We start from the raw sequence: 24,562 nt of genomic DNA, 5'->3' as shown, positions 1-24,562 counted from the left end.
GCTTTTTTTCTGTGCCGTTGTTGATCTTTCTCACCTGCACATGCTGTTCCAGATTGGATCCAGATCACGATGTTTTGAAATGAAACGTCACGGATCACAGGCTTCTGAACCCACCTGTGTTTTTATGATTTCTGAGGGATGTGGTTTGCTCCACTCTCTGAGATCTCTGCAACTCCTCCAAGTTCAGACTCTTCTCCTCATGTCCTCGCAGGTATTTGCCTACTTTGAGGCATTGGAAAAGAAAAATCTGAACAAAGGACAAAATGACAAAATGAAAACAAAAGCTGAGTGGGTGTCAAATGTCATAGAATCATAGAATCATAGAATCACCAAGGTTGGAAAAGACCTAAAAGATCACCCAGTCCAACCGTTCACCTATTCCCAATAGCTCCCACTAAACCATGTCCCTCAACACAACATCCAGCCTTTCCTTGAACACCCCCAGGCTCGGTGACTCCACCACCTCCCTGGGCATCCATTCCAGTGCCTGACCACCCTTTCTGAAAAGTAATACTTCCTAAGTATTGTCAAGTTTCCTTCGTTAGGTTGGAATGAGTTACAAGTTTGTTGCCTCTTAAATTTACCATATAAATGTGTGGGGTGTTTTTTATATAACTATACTTTAAAATTAAATGGAAATAATAGTATAATAAAAGTAGCTGTAGTGAAATGAGGCATTTGTGATGGTTGTTTTTCCTGCAGTCCTGGCTGCATTGATGCATTGCTGTAGTTGTTTCTAAACACTTCCACTTCAGGAAGGGCAGGTAGACTTCAGGAAACTTCCTTCAGTGCTTTTCTTACGGCCAGGTTGTCTGGAGTGGAAACATTCTGATTTGGGTCATCAGCTTCTTGTGAAGATTGTAATGCTAAAAATGAGATGTGGCTTGTGGTCCAGAGCTTGGGTAGCAGCTGCATTCTCAAGTTGTGGTTCTGAACGAGAAGATTTTGGAGCTCACAGAGGTTTGTGCTGGACCTGAGCCTTTCCCTCTGGGTGCTGTGTCCTGCAATTGGCTGTGTGGGTCAGTTCCTTTGTTTCTCATAATCTGCTAGAAAAGTTGAAAATCGCAGAGAATAAAGATTATTCAGGTTAGGGTAATGAGAGCCAACAGTGTAAGCTGTTCTGAATCGGGCACTTTGTGCTTAGTAGTCACACAACAGCAGCATCCGTTTCTTCTGCTGCTCAGGGGCTTTCATTCTGGGATGCAGCCTCTCTTTCTCCAGTTTCTTTGTCTCCTTTTTGGAATAGAGTTTTTGCCCCACTCATCTTGTTGTACGTCAGTGCTTTTGGAAGAAGGAGGGAAGGAGTTAGATCTGCAACGGGAAATTAAAGGCAAAAAAAAAAAGAATGCTTAATATTTTTCTTACATTTTATGAAAAATAGTTGCATGGGGGAATTTTGTTTCTCTCTTTATTCTTCCCCTTTTGTTTCGCTGTAGTGGAAAGGCTATGTTAGTTATGTGTGTGCTTTTTCACCTGTGTGGTCTGTTGTAGGAGAGCTGCTTTATTTAGCAGGTGGATGGGACTCAGTGATCTCTACTGTTGGTCTGTGGCTCTGGGTTTCTGTGTCTGCCATAGCAATGGTTGGACTCCAGACTGATCTGATTTTGCCGGGGAGCTTCTTGAACGGCCCGGCTACCTTCTGCAAACAGGTCTGACCCCCAGCTCTTCAACACTTGGCCCATAGCTGCATTGTGATTCAAATGCAATTGCCTGGAGCATGCCAGCCACATGCCACACTTCAGCAGCAGGTGTAAAGGTTTATTGGTAATCCTTTCCTTGCCCTAGGTTTTCGCTTTCTCTTCCCCAAGTGATAGCCAGACATTAGGGTAAAAGGGGAGGGCTGGCACTGTAGTTCATGAACTCCAGGTCCGCTCGCTGCAGTGTGCAGTGCTGGTGCAAGCTGCCTGGTAGCTTAAACACTTCCAGAATAGCCCCATGGCTGCACCAGTGACCCTTCAGATTCAGAAGGGATATGGAACGTCCCTGAGTTTGTTTCTGCTAATTCCCAGTGCTGATCTTGATAAAAGTTAGTTTCCACTGTAGCAATAAAAGCAAGGAGTGATGGTGCTTTGCACATCAGCTTCTCTTTCCAGCATGAGAAGAGCTAACGGAAGCAACTCTTAATTACAGTGCAAAGGTCTTACACAGATCTTCCTTCCATAGAAGTACAACAGAAGCACAACAGATTCCTGATTAGAAATGGTATTTAGTTTGCTGTGCAGTTCCCATCCTTGAGAGTCCTTCAGAGCTACTTTGCAGATGAGTAGCTGAGGTCTAATGTTCTGTCACAGACATCTGTAGTGTGAAGAAATGGTTTCTGGATATACTGAGGTTACACGTGGATGTGTGCCTCATTAGCAGCAATTAATGTTTCAGTGTTTAAATTACTTTTCTCTCCTGATCTACAGTAAGTTATTGTTTCAGTTGGTATTCTTACTCACTTTCAAAACTTCCATATGGAATTTGCACTTGAAGGAGCTTTGTAGCAGCAGCTGATGCAGTTGAGTACAAAGGAAGAACCTCATTTTGAACACAAAGAGTAATTTACGTTCTTTGTATCTAAAAGGAAGAAGCAGAAATACAGTGCAGAGTGCTGAGTATGTTGTAGAAATAAAGATATTTCACTGCTAATGCAGGGAGACTTCAAGCGAGTGAAATAGCTGTCTGTGGATACTGAGCAATAACTAATTAGCTGAAAAGATTGTAACACTGGAGAAAGCTGAGTCGCAAAGTTAGCTTCTCTCAGAGAGAGCGTGGTCTTATGTGGCTGCTGGAGGAGGACGTGGGTTCCAGTCGGATCTGATCACCGCCGTGGAGCAAAGGTGTGGGTATCATCATGAGCCCTGAGAGCTTTGGATAGGGAAACGTCAGCATGTGTAGTTGTGTTGTTTCAGAAACGCCTCCACGTCTGGCTTGTTACTGACAGTGTTTTTGGCACTCTGTAGCAGTCCGGTGTTTTGAGTCTGTAGAACAGTCCTCTGTAACTAGCCTTGAGAGCAAATTTTGAAGTAATTTGCTTCCAAACTAATTTTGCCTATCGTAAAAAGGAGCTGAAAACCGATGACTTCAAGTTAAATTCTCTTTGCCCAGCCTTTGGAGGCACTCGTGAAAGTGTTTGTGTCTTTGACTCTGTCCGTGAGCCATACGTTGTAGGTGGCAGCTGGGCTGCTCTCTATGTGGGGATTGCATTTCAGTGGAAGAAGGTGTTAAGCTGACAACTTGGTGTTGCCCCATGCATTTCAAGATGAGGAGCAGTTAAAAAAAAATTTCTTTCCTGTGCTTTTCTTCTAAAGTTTGCAGTAGCTTGTTGCTGGAGATGCATTTGTTGCTGTTCTTTATGTATGATGCAGTTGCATGGTTTTGTGCTCTGCTCTTGCACAAATTGCGCTGAAAGGATAGGAATCAAGCTTTAGATTTCTGTAGAATCAAATTTCATTGCTGGCTGATACAAACTGCTATAGAAATGCATAGCAAAATGCTCTGGATTTCTTACCAGGAGGCAGCAAACAAAATCAGGCCTAGGAAGATCCTGTGCGTCAGTACAAGGTCATTTTGGAGATTATGCTGGAGTGTTGGTATTATATTTTCTCTTGATGGATTTCTGATCAATAGTGTGAGGGCACCTAGATGTCACTTAGTGACTTCACTAGTCAAAATTTTCTGTATCTATCTCAGGAAATTGATCTTAGTGGTTTGCATAAAGTAATTGAAGGAGCTGAATTGAAAAAGAAGTTTCGATTCTCATCAATTATTCACTTCCCTTCTGTGAGCCTCCGTCGGTGTCTGTAGTTTGCTGCACTCGTACAGGTGAATGTAAATTAGTGAATCACAGATAACATTTCATGTGCTGACATGGAGCCTTGCTGGCTTTCCACGTCTTAAGAGTTTGGTATTGTTTAGGTATCGGATGCTTGGAACTTCTTCAACAATAAAAGTAATGTAGTGAGCTGGTAGGAAGAGCAGCGTGTGATTGATCAGCTGGCTCCTTGTGTTGTACTGGCTGCTTTCCATGGTGGTTTTTTCATTATCCCTCTCCTCCTGCAGGCTCTACAGTCTTCTTTGTACATACAGTTTCTAGAGCAAGCTAGAAGGAGCAGTGCTAATAATAAAAAAAGCTTGTTTCTCTTGTTTCTGAAAGCAAGAAGTAGAAGGAAACAATTCTTTTTTTCTTTTTTCCACCCCACGTTCCAATCAGTGTTTCTTTTCTTTTTGGGCACTGGCGCGAGTCTTCAGAAGGTCATCACCAGGGCTGGAATAGAACTTAGACTGCAGAATTTAGGCTTGTCTTCTTCCCCTTAGCCTTCTAGGTAAGAGTGCCCAGGCCCTGGAGAAGTTTGTCCCTTGTCAAAGTACAATCTTGCAGTCTTTTCCAAAATAAACGCTGCTTTGCACAAAGCTGTTTTGATGTATGGAGTGTCCTTCTTCTTCAGATAACTTTTCTTCCTTATTAAACTCTGTGGCAGGAATTAAAAGTCTGTCTTTCTGTGCCAACTGTAAGATAAAATAGCCAGACTCAAGGCTGGGAAAGCGAAGATTTAGATTTCAAACGCTGGTTGTTGAAAGGATTGCAAGTACATGCCGGGTGTCCAGAGCACATTATTGAGCTAACAAAGGTCTCTCTTGATTTACCTCTTGATTAAACTTCCAGCAATATTCTTTCCCTCTCAGGTTACATCTGGCAGTTTTATCTTGCTCATTTCACTGTTGGTGCTCAGAGTACAGGGTTGTTTAGCATAACTGTGCCTATGCTTTCAGGGGCAGAAATACAAGACGGAACCAGGCCTCCATCAGTGGACGGGACATTTTAGGTCTCCAAACTCTGTTTCAGGACGTGGCAGATTTATTGCTAGTTTTTCACAGGAAAACTCCACAAGGAAAATACTCAAGTCCTTCTCAAAACTTTGTGTGCTTGTGCATCGTGTAGGAAAAGGTGTCTGTGGCTATGTGCACCTTAAGTCACTATTTCTTACGCTTTTTCTGGGAATGACTGATGAGATTCATGCTTAAAGAAGCCGCTTGTTAGCCCTCACGAGTCTTTTTTATTTTTCTTTTTGTGATGCAGGAGCAATAAGATAGACCAGATATGTTTGTTAGGAAGGGCTTGAGGGTTGCAAAATGCAAGTTTGAAAACCTGAAAAGTTACTAGGTTATTTGAATTCTGACACCTTAGAGATGCAGTTACGCTTCTCTGTTGTAATGCAAATGGCAAAGGTATGTATCTTGTAGGAATAGTGATCTCTGGAACAAGCATAAAGCTCAGCTGTATTCCTTCATAGAATCATAGAATGCTTTGTGGCCACATTCACCCTTTACAAACTGTCTTGAATGTGTCTTTGGAATATTTTGTCTAAGGAGATGTATGCAAGCAGTTGTAATTGTTTCACAGTTACAATTCAGTCATCAATTCTTTTATTCAGTTTGGATTGGAAGGGACCTTGAAGATCATCTAGTTCCAATCCCAGTGTCATGAGCAGGGATGCAGTGTTAGTATTCATTTTTCTTCTTTTTTTCACTGTCCCGCCTCCACCCGGTTCTGTAGCTTTCAGTCTTTGATATGGACTGTGGCAGTATGGAGCTTTTGTAAACTGTCTTGAATGTGTCTTCAGGGCATTTTGTCTGGGAATGCCTATGTGCAGCTATTACTGTTTAATGGTCTTTGATTCAATTAACAATACTTAAGAGGTCGGCTGAGGTTTCAGGTAAGTTTGAGCACAGAGGAAGTCTTAGCATTCATGGCGCTGTGAATCATCAGGACTGGCACCTAAAGCTGTTGTCATTTATTTATATATTCAAGTGCAGATTTATGTAGATAAAGATATAAACGTATAATATTGGTTCTCAGGCTTACTTAAGCATACTTTATATATACTGCCCTGCTTTGCACGACAAAGCAGCTTCTATCGGCCATGAATACTGTTCTGAAAGCTGCAGCTGACGATGTTCCATGTGTTCTTCTTCGACAGATTCCAGTTGCACACTGTTTTGGGCCTCCGGGGCATTACAAGAGAAAGTTCTGCACGGTGTGCAGGAAGTCACTGGAGTCACCTGCCTTTCGATGCGAAGGTAATTTAAAATGCTCCATCTGTGTAGCCGTCCAGTAGTGTGTATGTCATCCAGGGATGAGTGCTTTGCATGCCCTGCTTGTGTGTATGCACATCCACGTGTATCCACGTGCACGTGTGTACGTATGTACGTGTGTACCATAATGCCCTCACTGTGTTTTTGAGATTCTGTTATCCATTCGTTGGCAATGGAAATGTGTGCATAAAGTGTAAGGCACCTCAGATCTGTGGTGTTGATGATGTGCTGTAAGTCCATGTGAGAGAGGCATGCAAAGAATGAGAAATTATTATGGCTAAGTAAAGACTTCCTCTGTTGAAATAATTTCTTTTTTGTTGCATGGAACTTCAGGTTTTTGTGTTTCTGAAACCTTCCTCTTTCTACAGAAGAATGGAATATAACTGTGTTACTTGTCTTGGATGTCTGCTGCTTTCAAGGGGAATGAAGTGCCTTTTGTGGGAAGAAACCTGATTATTTATCAAAGTAGAACTACTCTTTGTGTTCTGCCATAAATTCTCTTAAAAAAAGTAATTTAAGAGATCACCTAAGCACCATGATTTCATAATTCACTGATTTGAAACATACGTTTGCACAGGTACTTCACTGATTTTGATGGGATTCTCCCCTGACACTCTTGTCACAAACTTCTGTTGATCTTCGTTAGGTCGATGTTCTGAGGTTCAATAGAATGTAGTGTTTTAAATGAATGCTAGCTGTGAACTGTTCTTTTTTCTGGCTTTGTTTTGTTGTTTGTTTTATCTTTTAAAAGCCTCCTGAGATAGATTTGGGATGCTTTCAGGATGGGTCTTGTGCTGCAGATAACGTCTTATTTGATGCAGTCACTTAGGTGCACGTGTAGGGAAAATGTTTCCCTTTGATCAGAGAATGCAGACTTTAAATCATGCCGTGTTTGTTGTTTTTGGTGGGGTTTTTTTTTGTGCTTCTGCTTTTATCTGGTGAGCTGCATAACAAATCTAAGATTTGTTCTACTGACGAATTGGAATCTGTCACTCAGAATAGATTGCGTGTGAGCTGGCTGCTGTAGTGGGATGGTCAAGGAGCTACAGATAGCACAGTCTTTTCCCGTGACCTGTTGTTAATAGCTTTCAAAACTGGCATGACATGAAATAAACCAAGAATTTGGAAAGAAAACTTTCTCTAGCTGTGTCTTCTGAACTCTTGGGAAGAGCTTTAGCGTAGTGATCTGTCTTACTTCAGGCTTTATACATTTTGCCTTCATCAACCCCCGCCTTCTTACAATCCTAATTATACTGTATTACTTTTGTACCTGTTGCAAGTGAGTGTTTTTTTCAGAGGCTTCCAAGAAACATGTGAAATCACCTAAACTACAGTTAGGCAATATAAATGTGTAGGCATTTTTTTCTCATTCGTTGAGGTTTCTGAATTATGTTCCGTGGATTCAACAGATTGTTTTTGTTTTGCATGGTGTGACTTTGCTGTTCCGTGTTCTGAATACCAATTGCTCTACAACTTTTATTTCTTTGCCTCCTCAAAAATGTAGCTCTATTGAGATTAATAACATCAATGGGAAAGAAATAATCCTTTCTTTTCCCTCCAAAAGTGATTCTAGAATTTGTTTTAGAAATCAGCTTTCAAATGTGGATGTTAGACTTGCTTCCTTTCTTGCTGATTTGTGGTGACTATGCTTGATGCTACAAGTCTGCTGTTGGCTATGATATTCTCCTTTGATGTTGAGGTGTGAAGAATTATTCTTGGAAAACTTGGTGAAACTAAAGCAGAAAGTGCTGCTAACATGAAGTTACTTTTTCTAAGCAAAAGGCTGACATGGCTGGAAGCACTTTCAAAACAATTGGCAAAGGGTGCTTTAGGCTCTCTGTGCCTTGCAATGCCTTTTTTTGGTTTTGTGTTCTTTTTAAAGGAAAGTTATCAGACAAACACTGTGTTTGTGTGATAGGGCATCTGTTTTCAGAAACTAGCATCTATGCATCTTAACTCTTGATAAGACTGGATACCAAATTGTTTTTTTTTTTGTTTTTTTTTTTGCCTATGAAGTACATGAACCAATCTCTGCTGACGTTTATTAACTGCTTTAATAGCAGTTCTTGCTGTAGCGTTCACTAAAAACTCTTCAACCTGGACTCAGGATGCTGGATGTCCCATTTCCTTTCCTTTCCAAAAAGGAATGGAAATAAAAGAGGAAATAGGTGGCCAACACAAACATTTGTTAATATTGGTTGCTTTGTAATAGTTTCTTCTCAAGCATCATTCAGGAACAGTAAGTTGTGAACTTGTACTTAGTGAGTGTGTTTTGTTTGTCTTTTTGAGGAGCCTGGGTAGTTTTTTAAAGGTTGTCCTATCAAGTTGATATTTCTGAAATACATTCACAGCACTTCCATGATAAAGCTGAACGGAAAACCTTCCACTATGACTTAGAGAGCTGTGTAGGTTATGGAGGTGCTGCTAAAGATGGTACTGGTAGGCATGCAGATTGCAATGGCTCTTTACACGTGAACAACCTTATCTTTCCCATCAGTGGGGTTGCTGCCTTAAGGGCTTGCGCTCCTGCCCTTCACACACACACATTTTCTTTCTAATTGTGAGTGGAGGTTGGTGTCAGTAGCACCAGGGGAGAAAATACTTTTAAAACCTTCTGTATTCTTACCTGCGATTGCAGAGGGCAGTGTGTGGCTGCGTTAGCAGAGTTAATGATACAGAAAAGGTTTTCATTAATTCCTTGGAGCCATAATCTGGTCGACAGAAGCCTTTGCCATTAGCGAAGCTGTGACTCAAAGCACCTAGTTTTCCTAGTGGCTGAATTTATTGAGCAGTAAAATATGCCTGTTCTGTCTATAAGCACGGTTTAGGGGGGAGCATGAGCTGAGGAGGAACTGTGTCACAGCTCAGGTAAGATTGCTGAGCTCAGGACAGTCCCCAGGAGGAGAACTGCCCGTGAACATTGAGATGGCTGTGCTGCAGTGTGGTGGCAGATGATGGCTTTCTTCAGGGCTGGAGTAACGCAGTGTTGGTGCAACCTTTTCCAGAGCTCTTCAAAATGAGGTATTACACATCAGGAGGTGGAGTACTGTTTTCAGGGTGCTTTCTGGTAGCATAGATAACATTCGCAGTTCTGCCTTTCAGTCTTGAGGTTGCACTCTTCAGACTGTTGCAACATGCTTGGATCAATCACCAATGGATCAATTTACAGTGAAAAAAGTTACACTTGGAGAATCTTGACCCTTTCCTCTTACTTTTGTGTACTTAACCAAGAAGTTGAATGCCTTCCCAGAGCGCTCGTGTAGACAAGCTGCTTTAAAAAGCAGCTAGAAATATTTCTTTTTCATACATCCGTGTGTCTTCCTTAGAGAACTGGCCTAGCCTTTGTGATAGATAGAATAGATATTCTTTGCAACAGAAGCTAGATATTGAAGCTATTTTTTTGTGTTTGGGGTTTCTTTAGCTATTTTAACTTTTTTCTTCCTACGCACTCTTTTTTTTCACATCTGATATATCAAGCTAGATTTTAAGAAATAAAGAAACTTACCCAACACACTCAGGCTTGCCTAAATCTTCTGGCCGAAGTATCTCAGGTATTTTGGAAGGCGGTGTGAAGCCTACTTAACAGAAAGCTGTGAGAAAAAGTGTCATTTTCCTTTTCCTGACAACAAAACTGTGATTTGCAATGTGCTGCCATAGCTTAGACAGATTTCCAGGATGAATGTACCCGTTTCTTCTGGATGAGTTTAAAATTCAGTGCTCATCCAGTAATGAAGAGGATTTATTTCCTGAGCAAATGAAGCATTGAGGGCGCTGCACTCTGCCCCTCACCTGCTGGGGATCCTTTGGGTTTGGAAAGGGTTTGGAGCTTGCTTTCAGGAAGATCGTTTACATTAGGCTCAATACTCAATGTTCAGATGCAGAACTTTCTGTTCCTGCTTCTAACATGGAGTTTTTTGGATTTGATTAAATCAGGGTAGACTTCAGGAGAGAGAAAACTACAGCAGGCAGCTCTTCCCATGAGAAGGTGATACAAAGCTGTAATAAGCCAAACAGTTGCAACAAATTCAGCTTGCTGTATGAAAAGGCAAGTAGTAATTGTAAGCAAAGTTAGCTCAGCCTTTCCTCACATTTGGTGCATTAATGTAACACAAAGGAAACGGAGCCACACTCAGGGTAGTGCTGGTAATCTTTTATTGCCTATCTTTGCTGAACAGGAGAGAGCATGAAAGGATTAAAATATATTGCAGAAAGGTACTGGAGATAGGGAGAAAGGTATTGCAGAAAGGTATAGGAGAGAGGGAGGAAGGAAGAGAGGAGCTGCAGGAGCCGAGAGACTCTGATTGTGTTGTTTTCATCATTTCAGTCTGTGAGCTGCATGTCCACACAGATTGCATCCTGTTTGCTTGCAGTGACTGCCGGCAGTGTCACCAGGATGGGCACCAGGACCACGTAAGTGTCAGTTTGTCTGCTGCAGAAAGTGCTCACGCATTTCCACTGCAAAAATAAGGGCTAGAGGCGTGGGAGACAAGAGTCCTGAACGTTTTGTTTTTTGTTTTCTGGGTGTTTGTTTTTTTTTAATTTGCACAGGCTGACAGTTAACAAAGCTGTTTTGCAGCGGGTGGCTATGGAATGTGTTGCAGATAGTGAGTTGAACTTGAGGTTTGCAGAACTCTTGCTGAAAAGTCTGCGCATTGTATACAGTGTCCTAATTAAAAGCCGAAACCAATATGCGGCATCTTTCTAAATACTTACATTGCAGAAGTTGGTATGAAATTATGTTTTTCCTGTAGTGTAAGCTGTTCCCTGGTGAACATTATGACATTTCTGTCTTCCTGCAGTCTGTCAGAGATGAGACTTCCTGACTTCCCACTGCCCAACACACGTGCAGCACTGCTCTTCCAGGACTTACTTTTCAATCTTTACGAATGTTTAGTTCTGGTGGACTGCAGAGACAAAGCAGTGTGTAATAAATGTTTGGGTAGTTTGATAAGTTCTTCCTGTGAAATACAAGATTGTTGAGGATCTTACTTTTAGTGAAAAAATAACACTCCAGATCTGCTTTCTTAGAGGTTTTTGAGTTACTCATTTAAAATTAGGTTGAAGGTGTGTCTGTAGCTGTTGTCAGGTGTAATCCTGCTAAGCTGTGATGTTTCCTACCAGGACACTTACCATCACCACTGGAGGGAGGGAAACCTTCCTTCAGGAGCTCGTTGTGAAGTTTGCAAAAAAACCTGTGGCTCTTCTGAGGTGCTGTCCGGCATGAGATGTGAATGGTGTGGCATCCTGGTACGTTGTTGGGTATATTTGTGGGAACCAGGTATATTTTTATATATGGAAAATGTATGCTTATGTGAAATACTTACATGCGTGCGTGTCTATATCAGTTGGTGCCATGCCTGCCTGTAGCAGGGGAACTTAGGCTAGATAATCCTTAAGGTTCTTTCCAGCCTATTTATGAAATAGGAAGAAAATGTTTTGTTTTTTTGTTTCCCCTTAGGCACTAACATGAGCAGTTTGCAAAATCACAGTTAATGTATGAACAATGGAATTAAAATTAAATTGAAGCTAACTTATGCTTAAAGATTTCAGCTTGTAAGCACGCAGTTAATTTTGATGCAAAAATCTGAAGCTCTTTTAGTTCACGCGTGTTCCAAAAGGTCAAAGAGTTACATTCCAATATGCATATTCCTCTGCCAGTACCGAATAGCCCTAACCTGGAATTTCATTTTCAGTAGCAAACGCCAGCTTCTGTCTTTTTTTTCCTTCCACACCACTGACGCTTGATTCCTCTGCAGTGTGACTGTGTCCTTCAGTAGCCTTCATGAATGCCAAGCTGCTGTGCAGATCAGAATTAGTCCCTCAACTGAATACTACCTTTTGTTGAGAGATGATTGCGGTGTAAATTAGCACCACATGCAGGTGGGAACCGAGATGTGCATCTGGTGAACTAAGTCAGTTTGTCATAGAATGCAGGGTGAGGCACACGATGTGGCAATCATTTGAAATGGAAGCCTGATGCTGTGCAATATTTCAGATATCGTTTGAATCATTTATCTATTTATTTTAAAAGTAGCGTTTTTCGTATTTGGAATCTGATTCTTGATTTCTGAGGTGGCAGGAGCTCTCTGCAAACAGCCTCACCAACGTGATGCGCAGCATGGCCACAGTTACAGGGCATGCGTGGTCAACAGTAGTGGAGCACCTAGGACAATGAAAAAGACAGAAGCAGGCCAGATGTGTCTTGCAATAGAACTTCAAACATATCTTACCCCAGAATTTTGCAAGCTAGTACTTGCCAGCAAGTTGCCTATATGCTTACACTAAAATCAGGTTACTGCTCTTTAAAAGTTCTTCAGTTTAAGCTGTCTGCCTTTCTCATGTACCTCAGGAAGCATCCGTGTAGGACAGAAGATCACGGCCTGAAATCAGAATTCTAATTTTTCCAGATATCTGTCTAAAATTTACTAGGTTGCAAGAGAGCAGATTTGTCATACTTGTAGTTTCTTCACTTGTTGAAACTTTCCACCGTTCCTCGTTTAACAACTCGATGGAACAGAATTAAAACCTAGTGTGAAACAATGGCTGATGTCAAGAAAGTGACGTACGAAAGGTCTGTAAACATCCTCGCCAGGTTTTTGCCAGTGCAGAACATATTTTGTTACGTACACATTCGCTTTCTTGGTGTTTCAGATGATGTCTAACTGATGCTCCTGTTCACAGGCTCATGCTGCTTGCTACGTAGTTGTCTCACCAGAGTGTACCTTTGGACGATTAAGGAACATGATTCTTCCTCCGAGCTGCGTGCAGTTATTTTCTCGCAACTTCAGCAAGCTGCACTGCTTTCGAATATCAGAAAACCTGCAAACAGAATCAGGTAAAAGCTTCTGAAGCTGCGTGCAGCTAATTGATGTGTGTGGTTAAGCTGGTGCTTTAGTCCTCCGGAGCCCACGATGGCTGATTTTTGCTGATTCTGTGGCAGTGCTATAGCTTTTTGCTGATGTGATGGGCAGGGTAGGGGTTGTAAATGCATGGTGTGCAAACTGCTGAAACTTCTGTTTGCTGCCACAGGGCAATGGGAAAGCTGCTCCTTCAATAGTGAGCATACAGAAAGTAAAAATGTAAACTCCAGAAGTTTTCTTAGCAGATTATTGTTTGCATAAACACTTGCCGATAAACCTGCTTTTTACTTAGCTTGTCATGTGTAAGAATATTGTTATTTGCCTCTCTTCAAGTGCTTCTGTGCTGAAAGTCATGTATTTAGCAGGGTAATGTTCTGCTGCCATCTAGAGTGTATGTTTGTTTGACAGCTCTTTAGGATCAAGTGAATTCTTTTGAACCACTGAAGTATTTTTTGATTGATATTTTGATTCTGTTGCTGAATACAATACACAAAGTAGGTAAAATACAGGTCTTGAAAGTCGGATGTTTGCAGCGGCTCTTTTATCAGTCTGACAGGTTGCTCTTGAGCTTTCTGCTTCAAACTCCGTTCTGGGGTTGCATTTAGTGTGCTTGTTGGCAGTTATGTGCTGTAGGAACCGTGTGCTGCTGTACTCAGAAGGTATAGCAGCAGTGATGCTCCTGCAGGACGACGCTAAGCCTACTCAGTGTGCATACACTGAAATTCCCTGGAAAGGTGATGGAACAGCTTGTACTGGATGTCGTCTCCAGACAACTGGAACAAGAGGAGGTGATCAGGAGCAGTCAGCACGGGTTCATCAGGGGGAGGTCGTGCTTGACCAACCTGGTGGCCTTCTATGATGTTGTCACTGGCTGGGTGGATGGGGGGAGAACAGTGCATGCAGTCTACCTTGATTTCAGCAAGGCATTTGATACTGTCCCCCACGACATCCTTATAACAAAGCTGAGGAAGTGTGGGATGGATGAGTGGACAGTGAGGTGGGTTGAGAACTGGCTGACTGGCAGAGCACAGAGGGTTGTTGTTGGTGGTGCAGAGTCCGGTTGGAGGCCTGTAAGCAGCGGTGTTCCTCAGGGGTCGGTGCTGGGTCCGGCCTTGTTCAACATCTTCATCAGTGACCTTGATGAGGGGATGGTGGCCACCCTCAGCAAGTTTGCTGACAATACGAAGCTGGGAGGATTGGCTGACAGCCTGAAGGCTGTGCTGCCATTCAGCAAGACCTGGACAGGCTGGAGAGCTGGGCAGAAGAAAACCGGATGAGGTTTAACAAAAGCAAGTGTAGAGTCTTGCATCTGGGGAGGAATAATTGCATGCACCAGTACAGGATGGGGGATGAGCTGCTGGAGGGGAGCCCTGCGGAGAGGGACCTGGGTGTCCTGGTGGACGACAGGTCGGCCATGAGCCAGCAGTGTGCCCTTGTGGCCAAGAGGGCCAATGGCATCCTGGGGTGCATTGAAAGAGCGTGGCCAGCAGGTCGAGGGAGGTGATCCTCCCCCTCTGCTCTGCCCTGGTGAGGCCTCATCTGGAGCTCTGCGTCCAGTTCTGGGCTCCCAGTACAAAACAGACAGGGATCTCTTGGAAAGAGTCCAGCGGAGGGCCACCAAGATGGTGAGGGGCCTGGAGCATCTCTGCTATGAGGAAAGGCTGAGTGAACTGGGTCTGTTCAGCCCTGAGAAAAGAAGGCTGAGAGGGGACCTGATCCAGGTCTGTCAGTATCTGAGGTGTGGGGGCAGAATGGCGAGGCCGGACTCTTTTCAGTGGTGAGTGGAGACAGGACAAGGGGAAACGGCCGGAAACTGCAGCATAGGAAGTTCTGCACCAATGTGCGAAGGAACTTCTGTGCAGTGAGGTGAGGAGCACTGGAACAGGCTGCAGGGAGGGGGGGAGTCTCCTGCTCTGGAGATGTTCAAGACCTGCCTGGATGCCGACCTGTGCGACCTGCTGTAGGGAACCTGCTTTGGCAGGGGGTTGGACTCGATGAGCTCTGGAGGTCCCTTCCAACCCCTAAATTCTGTCATTCTGTGATTCTGTGATTCTGTGAAATGAGCTGTGAGACTGTGCAGTGCTCAGGGAGTCTTATTTGGCTTGTTTCTTGCTGGGCCTGATTTTTCTCAGTGAATTACTATTCTTTTTAATGAATTTGCCTCCTCACCAGGGGAAGTACAGTACGTACTTGGAAGCAATGCAATCTTTAATTCTTCCAGTTTAATACCAGAAATAAATAATCCAGATGAGCTCGTTTATACTAGAAAAGTCCTTACGAATCTTGATTTGTGTGTTGTTTGGTATTTGACAAGTCTCCCAAAAGCTTTAGTGAAGGAACGTTTGTTATTATTAACAAAAGTTAATCAAGAGCCTTTTAAACAGCCTGTTTTGGTCTGGTGTCTGTGATACTAAACAAGTTTATCTTTGAAACAGTGGTGTACTCTTTTAGTTTGTCGGACTTCAGCTCTTTTTTTTGATTTGTAAATCACTTCTAAATGAAACTTGAATACAGACCAGCATGATGGGAAGCATCCAAGGCTACAGCTGTGCTTTCTAGTTTCTCCTTCATTATTTTAAGTGATGAAAGGGAAAGATTTTCACTTCAGTGTAGCGGGCACTTGTTAACGTACGGGTTTTATTATTCACATTCGAGGTATTGTAGTAATAATGCTGTTTGCATTCCTTTAATTAAAATGTGCATTTAGTACTTTGAATCAGAAGAATGCTGCGTAGATCAGCCGTTAGCAGGTCAGGGACAGAGTGGAGGGGAAGGAGAAGTGCCCTGGTGCTGTTGTACAGTAATGCTGTGTGGATGGACTGGTCAGTTGTCAGTATGCCCTCAGAGGCCCTTCTCATCCCACGCCTAATGCTGAATCAAGTGATGTGAGATCGCTGGTGTCTGTCAGCCTGGATGCATCCGTGCTGGAGCCTCTGCGTTCCTTCTCACACACACAGCAGCTCAGAGGAGATGATGGGCTTTATGAAGGAGGAGAAAAGAGCCTGATACCATAATGGTAACTCACCGTGGGATGAGAGGGGAAAGGCCGTGTAATCTGATGTTAGATTCCATTTGAGACTGAAGTTTCATGCGTGCCATTCCGTGCCTGCCCCACAAATCTCCTGCCTTAGTGTATTTCAGAAGTGTTCAGAGAACTTCATTACAACAGTTTCATGTTGCTGTTTGTGTAGATTTCCCTTCTATCCTGACTGAGAAAGAAATCATAAAAGGAAGATACCAGTTCTTTTCCACCTAACCTGAGAAAAATAAGACAGTAGGAAGCGGTCAGGAATTAATTTCGTTTATTTTCTCATTCACTTCTTTTGAAGTTTGATTTTGCTTGCAGTGAAATTGTATAAAGCATTCCAGTTTGAAACTTCATCCGTAGATCACTGAAAACAAGGAAAGTATTTCATTTACTTTCATATTAAAGAAAAAAGTACGTAAAAAACCCAACTCAAATGCTTTGCTGTCGGCTGTTCCCAGCGTCTGTTGAAGCATTAGCCAAGTGTTCTGTGGGTTGCTTGGTCTCCAGGGCTCCTGCTGAGTACTGTTTTTCACGTGTTGTAATTCTGCTTCTTGGAAGGATTTCCTCTATTAAGATTCTCATCTCCCTCACACCTTTATTGGTCTGAAGTTCTAGCTTAATGCTTCTGTGTTTTTGTTTTTCATGTTTTGGTGTTTGGTTTTGCGTTCTTTTTTTCCCCGTTATTTTGTTCCTCAATTTCCTGCTTTCTGCCTCTAGGCCTATTTTTTTATAAAGTTATTGCCTGGCTTGTAGCCCAATCAAGACAGGCTGAGAATTTGGACGGGCGGGAGAATGAAAAGCATGATACCATCAGTACTTGGTTGGCTTTTGTTCCTACAGTTCCTGTTCCTACAGAACTACAATTCCTGCACTGATTTGTCAAGATTTGAAACTGACTGATGGAATTGCTGTACGTAATTTGGTAAATAGGCAAATGTCACGTCAGAAGAAGGGGTGGAACACTGCAGTATGAGAGCTAACAGTGGGAAGACTTCATGTATGCTTTCACTGTAGCTACACAGCAATGCAATGGGTCGTGTTTTATTAACACTTTGCATGGTATGGATTGTTATTCTGAAATAGCCAGAAGGAAATGAGCTGCTTTCTTCTGACTGGATTCTTTCGTGTTAATCTTCTGTGGAAACCTTAAACAGCTTTTATTTGCCTGGTTCAGATAAGAAGGAGTCCTCCCTTACAATCTTCCTTTTTTCACAGATGAAGGGGATGATATTGATGGGTCCACACAGGGGCCAGCAAAAGATGTCCAAATTTCAACAGATTCAAGTAAGTAGAGTTACAGTAAGTGGTAAATTTTCACCTATTCTGGTCTTTAACTCATTTAATCTTAATTGATTTTGCTTTATGAAAAATATTTAATAGTGATTCTTGTAGTGCCAGGTATCAGCTCGAGGTCCAGCACACATCCAGGGCTCCTGCCATCTCATCTCTGCTTTCCACTGGCAGATTACCAGAAGTGACAATCTGTTCATTACCCTGTTAAATCAGCCACAAAATTTAGTTCCCCTGAATTTCCTTTCTGCTCTTCTGTACTTCAGCACTAAGTTAGTTCTGAAAAGGAATAAATCCCAGCTAGCCATCTCACTCAACATGGTAACCAACTAAGGAAGGAATAGTGTTAAAAATCCAGACAAAGGAAAATAATTTGAAGGCCGGACATCGTAACTTTTCAAAACTTCTTCCTTGAAGGCAGCTGGATCTGAATCTTACTGAAGATACCAGGTGAATTTATAGCTTTGATCAGGCATGGTGTACTAGAAGTGAACGTATTCCCCCGCAGCAGGATTGAGCCAGGTTGGCACCTTTCAATGCATTTTGTAAATGCATTAATTCTGATATTTTCTGGGCTTAGTATTAGTCAAAACTTTACTTTTCAGATGCTGAAGCCAGCCGTGATTTAAGGGGCAGCCCAGTCCCAATATTATTAGCAGTAAGCAGAAAAGCATGATACTTGTTACCTGGTGCAGCTGCCTGGGTTGCTCTAGAAATTCAAAATCAACAAACAGGGTTGTATCCTCTTTCTTTTTTTTTTTTTTTTGTTTGTTTGTTTGTTTAAAGCTCTTTCACAGGTAATGTGCTACATTTGGAAGTGTTGATTGGATTAAAAAAAAGTTAACTCAGTTATGGCTCAGTGATCTCAAGTATCTCAGTGTTTGAAGCTGCAGTCTCTTAATGACTAATAAGTAAGAGAGCATGGTTGGCCTTCAGCATTGCATTGGTTTAACCCTGATGTCCAGCTGAACTGGATATAACCTTGATTATGTCTTTTGATTCAAGTATCCTCTATGGACTGGAGAATGCAGCAACAGATGGTACATTTGTGTTGAAAATGTTAAGAATCATTCCTTATGTTTAAATATGATAGTTCTCTTAAAGGAAACCACTTCTAAATGCGTTTCCATAATAAAGACACCAGTATAGATCCTAATCTCTTTGCTGGGATTTAGAAAGTAGAATCATTCCATCCCTGTTGAGCTATCTCCTTAAAGAATTTGGGAATAAAAGATGAAATGTTTGAAAGCTTCCATTCAGTTGTGCTAGAGGCCTCCAAATCTGATGCCCCCACAGAGTTGAGGCTGCTGCAGCCTCATGTTTCCAGGTTTCTCAGTGGATCCCCAAGATACACCCCCAAGTTCTCTAGTAGTTGGCCTGGACCCTCTCCAGTGGTTGTCATCTCCAGGTGCCTTATCTACTGACACTTGCACACGTTCCTCCCAGGCTGCTCACTCTGCAGGCAGTAGGTCCTGCTTGATGCTTGGAGTTGGTTTGCAGACCCATTCTCTGGTTTTGGGTACTGTGGATATGTGGGTGACAGTGACCTGCAGACCCACTCAGTTGCTGTTTTCAAAAACACGTATGAACGCATGCGTACAGAAGAGCATAACACCTAGCTCCATAACACCAAAAGTGAGAAGGAGCCTTTAATGAGAAGACAGGACAGAACTGATCCAGGTGCAGGCTATGAAGAGCACCCATCTGCAGGTTCTTGATGTGTGACCAGCACCTTTTATCTCCTTATCCCTCTTGTTTCCCATGCTTGTTCCTCCCCGCATCACTTCGGTCCCTCTTTTCTCCTCAAGGGGTCCATCCCCTCAGTGTTTCTTAGCCCCATCGTACTCTTCCCGTGCATCCAGTTAGAGACCTCCACACCCATAGGCAGTGATCTCAACTGGTGAGGTGTGGGGCTGACGCCTTTGCATCAGGGTGTAGGGATTGCCTTCTCTGTTAACTTCTCTGACAAAATTGTTGGGGTTTGCCTGCCTGCCATTGTGCATGCGGGGAGTCAAAGCCAATCAGCTGAAATACCAAACGGCCATGGTCATTGTGTGCTGGACCTTCTCTGCTTGTTCCTAGAGAACACACAACAAAAACTGTGCAATATGAATCTGGAGTGAGCCATCCATTAGTTTCTGTGTGTCGACACAGTGTGTTTTGCAGGTTTAGGATTGTTACCATGCTGTCTTCCAGGAGTGTCTGAACTGATTATGTTCTGCCAAATGGTTGCTTTTCTTAATTCCAGCTTTCCATGTTCTGCAGATAGCTGTTTTTCAAAAGCACTGAAAATAAGATTGTATGAATAGTACTGGCCTGCAAAGGCATGCTCTTTCTGTAGAAAGAAACCAGTGGGAAAAGGTGCAAAGTCTTTATATTAATACTAGAAGAAAATTTGAATTAGTGGCTTGCTATCTGCTTTGTTTCTTAGCTCTTGTAGTAAGATAATTGATAATATTTTAAGTCAATCATGAAACTTAGATACTGAAACCAAAAGCATACCAGGGTTTTAACCTCAGATGTGTCCTGTCAGGCTCAAGAAGCCTGAGGCAAGCTTTAAACTCATTCACCTTATCTCATGGTAATATGAAGACATAGCGAGGGAAAATATAATAATGTAATAATAATAATAATAATAATAAAAAGCAGCAGTGACTTGTTGTATACATGCAACAAATTGAACCCAGAGGAGCCACCTCAGAAGTTCCTGAAATGAAAAATGAGTCGTTACAGGCTCTTAGGCTTGTGTCAATGTGCAGGGATCTGGGAATATGGAAGGACATCGGATTCTGCCATGGTTGCTTCCCAGTAATCAATAAAACACTGAGGGCACTTGAATTCCATATAGTAAGGCCTCAACAGCTTTTTTTTTACTTTAAAGCTTAGCCACTATAGGTACTGCATGATTGATGATGTTTTTCCATCTCCTCTATGTTTGATGGTACTTCAGGAGGTATTAACTTACAAGTTGAAATGCTGTACATGATGTCACGGTGAAAACTTCTCTTCCTCAAGTTAGTTTTCCTTAATCTGCATTTGAAGATTTTCTGAAGTACTGGCTTGAATGCTGGAAAAGGTTGTGTGTGTTGATTTCCTTGGCTGAATTGCCTGTAACTGCTTGGAAAAGAAAAACAAGTCTTCTGAAAAATCATGTGCTGCATTTGTTTTGTTTCACTTTTCCACGACAGTGCTTACCTTTCTTTCTTCTTCTTCTCTCAGCCCTCTTTGTCTGCCTTTTCTGAGACTTCTGAGTGTTGTATTTTCTTTTGGTAAGCTGTCTGTCACTAGCATCTCCCAGTTCCCTTCCCTCCCCAGTAACAACATTTGCTCCCCAGCTTTGCTGCCTGTTTGGTTTGGTTCTCCCTCAGTCACCCTGTCCCTCTCTTGCTCAGTGTGTTTTCCTCTCACCGTTGATGTCTCCTACTGACTGGTGGTCAAAACATTTACTACTGTAGATACTTTTTTTAGGGAGGTCAAGCATTTTTTTTTCTAAACACACTTCCTGAAAATTTAAAGAGGTTTTCTGGCAAGTATCTTCAAGAGGGAATATTGTAGAATCTCCCTGTGTCATCATTACCAGAAGGGTATGGAGAGAATACTAGCTGATGTTACTACCTGTCTTAAGGGACCTTGTGACAAGGCTTGTCTGAAGATCTTACTGCTATTTCTCCCTCTTTTTGTCTTTCTTTCTTTCTTTTTTTTTTTTTGTGTCAGTCATTTGATAGTGTTCCAAAGTGGGATGCAATGTTCTGTTATTGGTTTTAGCCAAGACACTGACTTACTGCTTGTTAATGTCTTCTGCCAAACCTACTGGCAGAGCAGAGGAAGCCTTTGCTGTAGTTCTCATGCAGGAATACGCTGTTTTCAGCAGTGACCAAGGGCAGCACATGTGGGTATTCAAAGATTTTTCCTCTCAAGATGCTTAGCAAAATGTGCAGCTGCCATAAAAAAGGCCATTGGGCTCTGCTAAAACAACTTCCAGATAACTGTATCTGTCCCATGTTCTGCTGACATCCACTTTAAATGCGCTGGGAGCCCTAAAGCAGTGGAAGAGGAAGACAAGTGAAACCAGCAGAAGTGTTGATGTGTACAGCTGTGATTGGAGAAGTTCTAAAAATCTTCTTGGAGGAAACGGGTAAGCAGATGGCTATGGGCATGAAAGAGTGTCTGTCACACAACCTGCGATCCAGATCTGCTGTGAAACTGTCTGAGCTGATCATGAAGACTGGCTCAGGGAAGCGGCAAGCCTGTTGGTGGCTTTCTTGGAAAAGCATCCAGAAAAAGAAAGAATCAGTGTTCTGTAGTGTCTTGTGAAGCCAAATAAAATTATAAATGATAATGATAAACAAAAACAGGTCTCATACCTGTTTTACTGCTGCCTCAAAGGCTCTGAGTGGAAATAATGAAACAGCCCAAAATTCACATGCGATGCGTGTTGCATGAGAGCAGAAGGCATGCAGACAGCACATGCTTTGTTTGGAGGGATGGATCTTGATAAGCTAGAATTTCTCTCTTTTCACATTAAGTTCCACCAATACATTTGATATTAAGCCTGTATTTTTCTTGAAGGGCAAAAACTCTGCCATCTTCTGCTCTCTGCCATGAGCCACACGTCAGTCTTTTCAGAGGCTGTCCCCTCTGTGGGGACTTCTTTAAGTCACGGGATACGAGTCCTGAAGTGCTATTTATCTTTTTTCCAGTACATCGGCCTTATAAAACTAGTTTCATGATTTGGTAAGTTATGCCTGGAGTTGACCTTGTAGTTGTCTTCCCCTTGAGAAGGCTAATCACGAAGAGCAGTCTTTTCTTTTCAGCTGAGAGTTCTGGCTGAGTTGAAGATGATGCTCTGTTTTCCACAGTGAGCAAACCTGTGGAACACGGCTGCTTACTGGGGCTAGTCCATAAAAATGATAGGTAATAATAAATAATATGTTTTTCAGAGAAAAGACATTGTATTGTTAGTTTAGTGCATTTGGAAAAACATGAAAGTTCTAAAGCAAAAGTGTTTTTCAGTGAAATATTAATAAGTTAGGCAGTAACTCCTTGAAATTATAACATTTCAGTGCATTTGTTCATTATTAGCAATATTAGCATTAGCAATAATTTTTTAGTTTAGTACTAAAAAATTTAATTTTTTATTTAAAATTAAATTAAATTAATTAAATTAAATTTAAAATTTAGTACTAAAAAAGTTTAGTACTAAAAAGGTGAGACATGCACCTCACTTACATAATGTTATCATTCTCTTTAACTTCACATTTGGAGCAGGAGAGTGAAAGAGCGTTATTTAATGATAGCAGTGATTATATTTGGTCTTCTTGTCCAGGGTTAGTTTAATGTATACAGACTCACAGAAGACACCCCAGTAGCAGTCACGATTTGCACTTGAATTAGTAGAGAAATGTTTTTCCAGGTGACTGTGGTCAAATAAGAAGCTGTTCAGCTTTTTGTTTGTCCCCAGAAGCCCGTCTAGAAGAAAGCCAGCTTTCCTCAGTTTGTAGTAAAAGTGACCCCGGTGAGGAGGACAGTGAAAAAGAAGTTAGAGGTGGTTTTTTTGTCCTCATAAATAGAAGTTGTTCTATATGATAAGTAATTGTACTGTAGGAAAGCAGGGTTGAGCGTACTGCAGAGCTGCAGTGAGGGGAACATGCTTGAGATCCAAATTGTTCCTTGCAAGTCAGTTTGAGTCAAGACAGCCCTGTGCAATGTTTGTCTGATCTGACGAAGTGGAAAGCTCATAAAAACCTCCAGATAAAATTACTGAGGATTCTGTCAGGACGTATCTTACAAGGAGACTACAAAGGCAGATTGAATGAAAACAAGTACGAAAACTTGGATGTCTGTTTTTATTCTCAGATGGTTGTCTACCATCTGGACTGCTAAAGAAAACAGTAGAGATCTTGATGGTGTGACGAAAGGTCATGTTCAGAACATTGGTTGTGCTTCAGTAACATGTTTGTTGTGTTTTCTCAAGTCGTGTTAACCCGAGATCAGGTCACCCGGGACACAGTGTCTTCTGGTTACAATCTGTCCGTGCTGCAGTAACCATGCAGATCACTGTGGCAGATATCTGTTTCTATAATAATATCACTCTTTCTGACATTAATCCAGCAGCTTTAAAACGAGTAGGTCGTTTTTTCTGCTATTAAAAAGTTGTGAACATCTGTTACCATGTCAGCGCAATGGCAGTAGACTTATAAGGATGGTTCAGAAGTGAGAGTCGATAGTGCTTACATGTGCCCATGCTGTGACTGGAAAACAAAGAATGATGTCCAGTGTCCCGTTGGGTTTTGGATATCCTCAAGAGCAGGGACACACAGCCTCGCCAGGCAACGTGTTCCAGTGATCTACCAATCTCACAGTGCAAATCAACCTAAGAAAAAATGTTTGTAGTTTCTGTCTACGGCCTCTTCTCTGCTCACACCGACACTCTTGTGTTACAAACTTGAACGTGTGGATAAGACTCCCTGAGCATTCATTCTCCACTGAGGACACGCACAGCCTCTCCTCGTATGAGAGATACTTTTGTTCCTCTGCCCCTTCATCATTTGTATGAGTCATTCCTGCTCTTGGTACAGTACATGTCCTTCTTGTCCTGAAGACCACAGGACTGGAGTGAAGTCCTCCAGATGAGGTTTTGACAAGGCTAAGCAAAGGCAGACTGACCTGTGTCAGTCTGATAACCATCTTTGTCAGTGGGATTTTTCTTTCAGGGCGAGAATCTTGTTTAAAACATGCTGTTATCAAACATAAAGTTGGAAGAACCTTTTGTTCTCAGTGTTTGCTTTCGATGGGAGTCACAGAGTACACATGGAAACATCCTGCAACCTTTGTTTGATGTCCTGTGAGTCAAGATGTTCCAACACGTCTATTAGACACAGTGTATGTGAATGCTATCAGGGCATCAGTGAAACATTCTGGCAAAACAGTAATTTGCTGCAGTCTTTACTAAGAGGCCCTCACTGCAGCAGAGAAACACACCAGTGGATTTCTGCCTGGGATTCTTGCTTGCTTCTTCCAGCCACCACCTAGCAATGAGCTGTTGATATTTTGTTTAACTTGCTCCTCCAGCTCTCCTTTTTCACCATTAAACATAGTTCAACAGTGTAGCTCTTCACACCTGCACGGCAGTACTAATTCAGAACATGAGGTTTTCAGTACCATGAAACATCCTAACCTGAAAGTGAAAGATGAAGCTGCACTCCACGTCAGTACAGCTCCATCACAGCGCGCATTAGCAGGCTGCACGACGAACCAGCCGCGTGGCTTTGTGTCCAGCCTCGGAGCGCTTCAGATCTGCAAGCCA

The 24,562-nt window shown here is 42.2% G+C and overlaps 1 protein-coding gene across 1 annotated transcript in view; it reads left to right on the top strand.

Annotated features, from left to right (window-relative positions):
* DGKQ (diacylglycerol kinase theta) overlaps nt 1-24,562 on the top strand; it is an 85,951-nt gene that overhangs the window by 25,071 nt on the left and 36,318 nt on the right. The window contains 5 exon segments of the mRNA XM_052701438.1: nt 5,964-6,063; nt 10,403-10,488; nt 11,200-11,325; nt 12,760-12,913; nt 17,182-17,250. Of these exon segments, the coding sequence (XP_052557398.1) occupies nt 5,964-6,063; nt 10,403-10,488; nt 11,200-11,325; nt 12,760-12,913; nt 17,182-17,250 (535 nt within the window).

This window comes from Tympanuchus pallidicinctus, unplaced genomic scaffold (assembly GCF_026119805.1).
Source record: "Tympanuchus pallidicinctus isolate F22 unplaced genomic scaffold, pur_lepc_1.0 scaffold4, whole genome shotgun sequence".
NCBI classification, from domain to species: Eukaryota; Metazoa; Chordata; class Aves; order Galliformes; family Phasianidae; genus Tympanuchus; species Tympanuchus pallidicinctus.
The sequence above is the reverse complement of the archived record's forward strand: the minus strand, read 5'-3'. Positions and strand labels throughout refer to the sequence as shown.